General features: G+C 44.9%; 2 protein-coding genes across 2 annotated transcripts in view; one reads left to right on the forward strand and one right to left on the reverse strand.

Moving 5' to 3' along the window:
* Window positions 1–1198, forward strand: part of szl (sizzled) — a gene marked incomplete at both ends in the record, with an annotated part of 1857 nt that extends 659 nt beyond the window's left edge. Inside the window, 3 exons of the mRNA XM_084451182.1 lie at window positions 97–266; window positions 528–620; window positions 888–1198. Of these exons, the coding sequence (XP_084307308.1) occupies window positions 97–266; window positions 528–620; window positions 888–1198 (574 nt within the window). The remainder of the gene's footprint in view (window positions 1–96; window positions 267–527; window positions 621–887) is intronic.
* A 2822-nt stretch (window positions 1199–4020) lies between these two features.
* On the reverse strand, window positions 4021–9681 carry dbx2 (developing brain homeobox 2; the record flags this gene model as incomplete). The annotated part of the gene is made up of 4 exons (XM_084451412.1): window positions 4021–4314; window positions 5223–5407; window positions 7669–7761; window positions 9444–9681. 4 exons carry the CDS (start codon window positions 9679–9681, stop codon window positions 4021–4023), a joined length of 810 nt encoding a protein of 269 aa, XP_084307538.1.
* Window positions 9682–10148: the final 467 nt, after the last annotated feature.

Below are 10148 nucleotides of genomic sequence, written 5' to 3' on the forward strand. Positions count from 1 at the left end.
ATTCTGCCGTGGACATCTCTCTCTTCATCTCCGCCCCCAGTCCATTCTTACAATTCGTCCGTCTCACCCCCCTGTCCCCCCCCTGTCCCCCCCCAGGTTCATCCAGCCCTGCAGGAGTCTGTGTGTGTCCGTGAGGGACAGCTGCGCCCCCGTGCTGGCCTGTCAGGGTCACTCCTGGCCCGACGCCCTGGACTGCGACCGCTTCCCCGCCCAGGAAGACATGTGTCTCTCTCCGCACCCCAAACACAGCAGCTACCTCGCCAAAGGTCAGCGCGGCGGAAAGACGATTTTTTTTGTCTTCGATTTCAAGCTCGAGTTGAATTTTGAATTGGATTAGAACGGATGTTTCCCGTTTGAATGAAGAGATGTGTAGCACTCTGTTTTTCTGTTCGTGTTGCTCTCTGTCGTTGTTTAGTGTAGTGGTGTTGACCCCTTGTCCTCTCTCTCTCTCTCTCTCTCTCTCTCTCTCTCTCTCTCTCTCTCTGTCTCTCTCTGTCTCTCTCTCTCTGTCTCTGTCTCTCTCACAGTGCTGCCCAAGCCCGCATGTCAAGCCTGTCCTTCCGTAGAGGAGTCTGTCTCTCTGAGGACAGTCCTGGACGCCCTGTGTCAGAGTGACTTTGGTAAGAATCATGCTTTTGAATGTATGGTGTGTGTGTGTGTGTGTGTGTGTGTGTGTGTGTGTGTGTGTGTGTGTGTGTGTGTGCGTGTGTGTGTGTGTGTGTGTGTATCACTATAGGCTCAGTGTTTTGGTGTTTATACCAGTGCTGTTTCTGAGCTAGTCAACTTACAGTCTCTCTCGCTCTCTCTCTCTCTCTCCCTCTCTCTCTCCCTCTCTCTCTCTCTCTCTCTCTCTCTCTCTCTCCCTCCCTCTCTCTCTCTCTCTCCAGCTGTAACAGCGAAGCTGTCTCGTCGGCGCCACCCCTCAGGGAAGCCCGAGTTCGAGGTGGAGGGCCGGGTGGAGTTCGTCCGCCAGGGTCCCCTCCTCCCCTACGACACCCACCACCTCCTCCAGCAGTGGCTCCTCATCAACCTGCGCTGCTCCCACACCCTGGTACGACCCGGACGGGCGCAGCTCTACCTGCTGGCCGGCGCTGTCCAGCCCGACGGCACCCTGGCGCTCACCCGCCTCTTCCCCTGGCACAGGAAGGACGCCAATCTGGCAGTGGGCACACGCAAGTGGAAGCACCACAAGTGCTGATTGGCTGGACTGGTTGGGTGGGATAACGGCAACGTCAAAACGTTTTTCCACAACAAGCTTTTGAGTCTGTCCGACTTGCAAAGGCAGCTTCACACAGACCCAAGTATTCTGAGAAGAGGAATTGAGATGTGAGAAATGAGCAGATAACTAGGTTTCTGTCGTGAGTACGTGCCTCTTCTGTACATGTTCCTAGCCTGAAATCAGGGGGTAGAGAAGAAGAATGTTGGAGCTGGACTCTCCTGCGCCCTCTGCTGCTCACCTAGAGTAGTACTCTCCCCTGGGCTCTCACACCTGATAGCACACAGTAATGGCATGCACTCTGAAAACTGTACATAGAAATGATAAATGTAAATAATTTCTAAAGATATTTTTATTTAGATAATGCTGTATTTATGCATTTTATTTTGTGTATGTGTATGTTGAGTGAAAACAGAGCTTGACAATAAATATGTTGGTATATCCATAGTTGTTCTGTGAAATTATTGGGGAAAAAAAGCTATTATGTTGTGGGAGGGGGGGACATTTTCCTGGCATGGTTTGGGTTCTCTTGTCCCCCTACAGGGAAGGGTCACTTTTCCGTAAATCAATTAAAAAAACTAACCCCATAACCCTGCACCATAATCAAGGACTGGACAGACACAGGTTTGGTAAAGTTTAGTGTATGTCAAAAACCCAATATCCTTAATTGTCTTTCTTTTATATATATATATATATATATATATATATATATATCTGTGGTATTTATTCAGTTTGGGTAATCTCACGTCCTCTAGTTCTAGCTCAGGTCACGAAAAAAATGTAACTATAAAAGTAACTGCTGTGAATCTATATGAAATATATAGTATATATATATTAATGTGTGTTGAATGGTATAAAAAGTATACTACTGTACTGTATATGTATTTGAGCGTGGATAGTACATGCTCTGATGTGTGTCCATCAAACAGACTAGTTTGGTATTGTCAGTATGTCAATCAGAAAATGTCTCTCCTGTAGTTAAAGCAGCACCAGGTAGGGGGCTGCCCAGTCCAGCAGCTCCCTGGGACCCTGTCCGCTGATAGATAGATAGACCCCCCTGTGTGTGTGTGTGTGTGTGTGTGTGTGTGTGTGTGTGTGTGTGTGTGTGTGTGTGTGTGTGTGTGTAGGGTAGGGATTGCACAGACTAATATGACCACTAGTCGGCGCTGCAGATAGCTGTTGACCAGTCATGGAAAATGTGATTTTAGCTCGAGGTTAAATGGCGAAAAATCAACATGCAGCTGGAGTTTCTCTAGATGAAGGACGTCATCCACTGTGTCTAGATGAAGGACATCATCCACTGTGTCTAGATGAAGGACATCATCCACTGTGTCTAGATGAAGGACCTCATCCACTTCTTAGAGCTGAGCTACACACTCACATTGTCACGTTCACTCACTACAGGTAGATGGACAGTTTCCACACCACCTGGTTGCCCTGGACACACAGCTTGCAATAAAGGCAGGATTGGATTTACCCTGTTTGTTAGAAGACCCATCAGAGACACACATGAATGTGCACAAGCACTGAAAAAATGAGTTTTTCATAATATGGGACCTTACTGCGAGATGGGTATTTTTTAGGTATTTTATAGCCCTTGCCTGATTTATGAAGGTCAACAACCTATATAATTGTGATTTATATATATATCACAATATAACTGTGATATATATCTATCACAATATAACTTTCTAATTCATAATGCTGAGCATAGCAAACATTTCATAAGCAGTAAAATTTATTTTATCCAGCATATTTGCTCATCTTTACCAAAAGTGCCAATAATTATGGAGGCACTCTCACTCTACGTATAGGGTCTCTTGTGTAGCTATCGCTAGCTTTGTTCGTAGATGATATTGATTGTGCTGCTGTCATCTGATTAGTTTCTTGTATGTTTTACTGTGATTTTGTATTGAATTTCATTTGGCATAAATAGCATTTGGATGAATATTCATCTTAGTCACACAATATTGGGGTTTTTGAGGGTCTCCCAAAGGGTTCCTTCAGTAGGCGAACCGAATATATTTGGGAAGATGTTTCTAAGTTTGCAGGACTGGTGTTTTTGTTCATTTGTTTTTTATATATTTGGGGGGAATTTCTGCTTTTTTGTATAGAGAGAGAGAGAGAGAGAGAGAGAGAGAGAGAGAGGAGAACATGCAGCACATGGCCCAGGCCGGATTCGAACCCGGGCCACTGTGGAAAGGACGGCCCTTTATGTGTTACGCGCCTTAAACCCGATGAACCAGCGGGCGCCTCAGCAGGGCTAAATGACTCTGCGCGTCCTCGGAGCTAATTTACTGCAAAATTACATTTTTACAAAACAAAATGGATGAGTAACATGACCTTTGAAATAGCTGCTGGTCATTGGTTTGCATGTAGATTGTGATATGCTATAATGAGATCATCACTCAAAATTATTTACAGCAGATTTTTCAGGGAAAAGATACGTATATACAAACACATCCTGATTAAAACTTGACCTGTTTAAGTGGGTTGTACTTAAGGTATGGAAATACAACTCATCTTTGAGAGATTAGAAAGAGCATGTTACAGTACAATAAAATTAACAATCAGATTATTGTTACTGCAAAAAGGATTGCATTTATGTGTTAAGAAAACCAAAAACTAAAAATCAATAGGGTGGACAAATGTGTTTATCCCTTGGTCTTCATGTTGTACGAAGCAACGATGTATTGGAGAAGATCGAAAATGTTATGAATGTTAGTCTTTGTCTCCAGCAGGACGTAGTGGGACGTGTCTCTTTTCGTCCACACGGCTCAAGGCGTCCTTCGTTCCTCTCTTCCTCAGTCTATTGTCCCCTCCTGGTCAGGTGAGTGTCCGTACGGACTCTGCGATCGTGTGACAGTCACGGCCTCCTCGCCCGGCTCCCTCGTCATGCTGACCCTCTCCTCCTGATCTCTCTGCGGTGGTGATGTGTCTGACGGCGCGGCCGTGAGGTCCAGTAGAGGATGTTCTTCCCCCCCGTCCTTTGAGAAGCTCCTGGACATGAGCTCCTCCATCGGGGACCGTCCGCTGTGGGACTCCTTCTCCTTACAGTTCCTCCACTTCATCCGCCGGTTCTGGAACCAGATCTTCACCTGGAACACGGTAGAACAACCAGGGGTTAGCATACAGTTCCACAGGGGTTAGCATACAGGGCCACAGGGGTTAGCATACAGGGCCACAGGGGTTAGCATAGCGGGCCACAGGGGTTAGCATACAGGGCCACAGGGGTTAGCATACAGGGCCACAGGGGTTAGCATACAGGGCCACAGGGGTTAGCATACAGGGCCAGTACCGCAGCCAATCATCGGCTCAAAAAGATGTTTTAAGTGCAAGTCATGGTCAAGTTGATTGATTAATCCACTCCCAGATAGCAAGCGGATCTGGGCCATATACAGGCCAGATCTGGCCCTAAGTGAATCCACTGTAATACAGTGAAAGAATGAGCATGTACTGTACCACATCAGCGTTATTATGCATCGTGCATTTGAATGAATTATTGTGAAAATTGTCATGGCGGCAGTAATTGTTGACTGTGACACGTATATTTCTATGAGGTACATGTGTAATGTCTTGTAATCTTAAAGGTACCCAACGAAACGTGAATCAAAACAATCAGTTCTTTGTTTATTTTCGAAATTCCTTGATTATATGGTTCCTTGTAGTCTAATAAACATGTTGAATCACTTGAATGTCTTTCCTACCTTGTAATTTCTTCGCAAAATGATATTTAGCTAATGTTTTGAAAAGAACAAAGATGTGTGAAACGTCACTATTATGTGCTCCACGTATTGACGCAATGACAGTACGCGATTTTCGGGGACCACCTTCTCAAATTTGTTCTAGAGCGCATACTAGTGGTCAAAAACTACATTGGGTACCTTTAAGCATGTAGCACATCCATATACAATGTAGTACATCCATTATATTTTGCCAATGAAGCATAATGTTATGTAATAGTGGTCCACTGTAATACAATGTAAGGCTCTGTCCAGAATAATACCTGGGTCTCCTTCAGGCCGAGGTCGGCTGCCAGTTTGTTCCTGTCGGTTTTGCTGATGTATTTCTGCCTCCGGAACGTTCTCTCCAGCTCCTTGCGTTGCTCCTCAGAAAACACCGCCCTTCTCAGGATCCCTCTCCGGGATTTGGGACTCGTATCCGGCGACCATATCGGGATGTTGGCTCCCTCTGGAAGTTCCAAGGACAAAAACGTTCATATTCATGTTTGTGCCATGGCTAGAAAGGCTGCATATAATATTTTTGTAGACTACACGAGGGGTCGTTGAATATCATTTCAATGTTCATCCCTGCTGTGTGAGCACCAGGGACCACTGCCATAATCAAGATAAAAAAACAAATGTGAATAGACATGCCAACATTCAAAGTCAGGTGGAAAGAGCGTCCAAAGTAACGGCTATATTATCTTCTAGGATCAGGTATGGTTATTAAACCTCTCTTATTCATTTGCTTGCTCACTTCTTGGCCACCATTAACTTTTATTTTGTCCTCCACAGCAATATCCACATTGACTTTCTCTCTCTCATCTCAGTCTCCACTATTGCAATTGTGCCGATCTGTCCGACTTAACAAACTGAGGGTGACGAAAGACAGAATAGAAGCCAGTTTCTTCTGAGGAGAAAGGGATTAGGTGAACTCTGAGTGCCAATCCCACGCTGCCTCACTCACAGGTGCACGCACAACAAAAGTCAAGTGGAACAATTTGGCCCAGCCATTCAGCAGTGCCTTTTTAATCTGTACGACAAATCTGCACACAGACCACCTCGGGAGAGCGCGTAACAGGTTTGGATACGCTCCTCAGACCTCCATTGGCCTACAATGACTCCCACTTAGACGGACGATTAACAGGTCACTCCCGGGCTACGTGTGTGTCTGCGCCCGGGGGCCGAGCACACAACCTTGGGGGACCCCTACAAAGGAGCCCGACCATTGAAAAGCAACTTCTCACTGGCTCAGCGCTCAGTCTTTTCACTTTCAGGTATGGGTCTGGCTCTATGGGAAGATGAGCTCCAATAAGTCTATAAAAGTCACTTTCATTGAGTGCTTTATGTTCCAGTCAAGGGGCGCCCGATGCGTAGGAATGAGAGGGACAGGAGAAAGAAGGGAGTCAGAGAGATGGGCTCTTAGTCACACAAAGGCCTGGGGGGAGGCGGCTCCCGATCCTGCCCCTTCAGCTGTGGAATGGGTGGGTTTTTGTGCTCGTCGGAGTTCATTGCTGCGGTGAAAAATTGCGCCGGGGTCGCGTGTGGATGGTGGAGTGAATGTGTCGATTGGTCACGGCCAAGCCTGGCATTGTTGTGTTGCTGGGCACTGTGGGAAAGTGTCAGCCCCACTAAGAGGGCTCAGGGGACCGGGGGGGCGCGGGGGGGGGCGCGGGAGGGCCACCAAGCCTGGCTATTTGCTGCCTCACTTGTCAGGAATCAGCAGACTAGCTTATGTGCCCGTAGCTCTCACAAAGCTTAAGGCAAAATAACACTGCTTTGACCGGAGGGCAAAATCGTACTTTGTGCGACGTTGAATTATGTCCCTAAGTAGGGAATAGGAACTGTCTGCTTTATAACTTTGACGAAGATGTGTTTTTTTTTACTAAGTGAGCAGACCAGAAACCTTTATTAAACCTAGAATAACACATTTAATCAACAATATTTCTTGTAATTTACAGTATGTTCCAGCATTCTCCTCGAGATGAATCATTTCACCAAATCGTCTGTAAGCAGCTCACAGGGCTTCACACAAACACACTTTTTCCCAGGATCAGGAATATGTTACTCAATAAAGATCTGTCCACACACTAACTACTTCCTGTAAAATAAAACTTCACTTCCTCATTCACAAAGTCCCCTCTAGAATATCTGAGGCACACCGCTTTTAATTAGTATCCTAATCTGACAGAAGACAAGACGTTTATTGGCCTTGCATATGAGCCTGAGTGTAAGTGTGTATCTGCGAGCGCAAAAAGGGGCCCCCAGGGGCAATAAAGACCCCCCAGCCCACCCCACCTCCCGGGCCTAAATACCCGTGAATGGTCATGAATAGCTGTGCAGAGAGTTGAGTGGAGAATTAGCTCTTTGGTGTAGCATCAGTAATTAGCTGTGGAGAGCAGGGGGGCCCTGAGGTAGGGGGGGCCCTGCTGCTAGCGTATAGAGGGGAGATGAGGCAGGGGGGGCCCTGCTGCTAGCGTATAGAGAGGAGATGAGATAGGGGGGGCCCTGAGGTAGGGGGGGCCCTGCTAGCGTATAGAGGGGAGATGAGGCAGGGGGGGCCCTGAGGTAGGGGGGCCCTGCTAGCGTATAGAGGGAAGTTTAGGTAGGGGGGGCCCTGCTGCTAGCGTATAGAGGGGAGATGAGGCAGGGGGGGCCCTGAGGTAGGGGGGGCCCTGCTAGCGTATAGAGGGGAGATGAGATATTGCTGATGAAGCATAAAACACTCACTGGAGAGGACTGGGGGGGGGCTGGACCTACCACAGCACGCCATCAGATACGGAGGGGGGGGAGGGGCCTGCAGAAACACGCCGCCCAGCAGACCTGCGAGGGAGAGGGGCAAAGAGGAGGGGGGGGGGGGGGGGTAGAAGGAAGGAAGGAAGTAAGGAGGGAGAGAGAGAGTCAGAGTAATACATCAACACAACAACCTGCCTTGTAGATGTACAATCAACTATGCACAGTACAATCTACAATATTAAGTATTATTCCCTCTTATCTTGTTTAAGGCATTGTCTTGTTGAGATTAATTAGTAATCTGACATAGGAACTACTGCTTAGATTGAAAATACTTTGATAATGGTCTAGAAGCACTTACAGTCCATTCAACATATTGTATGGATTTAAATGCAAGGTCAAACTAAAGAAAGTGCTGGTAAACTAGTAATATATTATATACAGTAATGACTGTGTGTAAAATAAATCACCTGGATTAATGTCAACGGACCCTTTTGACTGTGTAAAAAACTATCACATTTCACTTTTGGATCCAAATAATTCTTTCTATACTTTTAACTTTAGCAAAGGCCTGAAAAGGTTCAGCTACAGTACAACTGGCTCTGATGTACCATCGGGTGCTAATGCTAATATTCTAGTAACACAGAAATGTGTAGTTAACTTTGTTTAAGGTGTCTATTCACTGCAAATAAGCTGTAGTAACACAACATAGTTAGAGCACATCCCATATTAAATCACACATATATTTCACTGTATAGTGGTGGTGGTTCAACTTAAAAAACGAGCTAAATTAACATACATGAAGCATACTATAGCTTTAAGTTTAAGTAACTCAACTTATAATATATATATACATATATATATAGCTCACAGTTATATACACATATATTACAGTTATATAACTATGAGCTACCTATTTTGTCTCAACTTTATATTTTTTGCTGTAGTAACTTATTTTATACTGCATAAACAATTTTGTTACATAGTTTTTTCAGGTACACGATTTATATGAATTGAAAATGTAAGTTACACTGCTGTTTTAAAATAAAGCCTATATTTACTTCAGCTAAAATAAATACATTATAGAATTCCCTATATAATGGTGGTGTTTTCACTTAAATTGTTTGAGTTTAGCCTATCAATGTAAATTAAACTGTATGAACTTTCTTCATACAGCATCAAAAAATATATTGTAGTTTTTTTTTTTACTTAGTTTCGTCATCTCCACTTGATATTCTTATAGTTGAAGTAGCTTATTTTATACTATATAAAGAGTATTTTGTTATCCCGTTGAGTCCTTTAATCCTGATTGTATTGGTAGTAGTAGCAACAGTTGTTTATACATTACAGCGGTACATGAGATTGTGTTGTATAGGCTTGTCAACTAAACCTGGCTTTACTTTGTTACACTGGTATAACTTCAAAATATAAGGTTCCCTGTTGCCCTGAAAAAGTAGTTATTTCAGCTTAAATATCAAGTAGTATATTTGTTATACGATACAAGTTTTACAATTTTACATGGATGGGGTAAACTCATTTTTTTTACTACTTTTTTTTTTTGTGATATCTAGGAAACAACATCACTGATCTATTGTCAAATCTGAGTGATATCCATAGTTATGATAATAGATTACAATTGAAAATATTTGACAAAAAGTATATACACCCTAAACACATCATACATAACTGAAATTCACAATTGCCAGCATAGGCTGCTGATTTTTTTTTATTATTGTTCATAATAATTGATATCTATGACATGGGATTTATACCTGAGTGTGGCAGATGCAGGATGTCTTTGACCCGTGGAGGGTTGTGACTCTGGCCTTGATAGACAGCATGCTGAGGCCCCCAGCTTCTCCTCAGGGATCCAGGTGGGGCCCTCATCAGATGTCCGGTTGCTACTCCTTGTGAGGCCCCCAAGGACGGCCCTGAACGCAGCAGATTCTCCACGAGAAAACTCTTCCCTGAGCTTCCGAAGCCTGGATGTGTAGGAGGAGATCCCGCCATGTTGTTCTTCCTTCCACTCCACACTGGGACCGAAGCGATATCCCAAACACACACACACACACTCTCCATCCAAACTCCCTCCCTCCTTCCCTCCCTGGCCAGCAGTCAAAGGGGTGATGATGTGCCACAAGTTGGAGATAATCCCTCCGAGACTGACCAGGCCAACTTCATTAAAGTCCCAGGAAAACAAAAGCTCTGCCCTCGTCCCCTCCAGGGTCTGCACTTTGCTCCAAGGCTGCTCTGTGATTGGCTGAGAGGCTCTAATGTGATTCTCAATTCAGATAAAACCAGGCCCTTTTCCAGAGTGGCAGAAGGTGGGTCCAGCTCATTCATTATGTCAGCTTGCCTATTTAATGATAGACACCATAGACAATAGACTGCTGGCCAAAGTTTAACGTGCACCAAACAGACTTCTCCTGCAGTAAATAGTTTTCTCTTTTCTGCGGCCTCCCTCACAGCACACCATT

Source organism: Borostomias antarcticus (genome assembly GCF_949987555.1).
Source record: "Borostomias antarcticus genome assembly, chromosome: 16".
NCBI lineage: Eukaryota > Metazoa > Chordata > Actinopteri > Stomiiformes > Stomiidae > Borostomias > Borostomias antarcticus.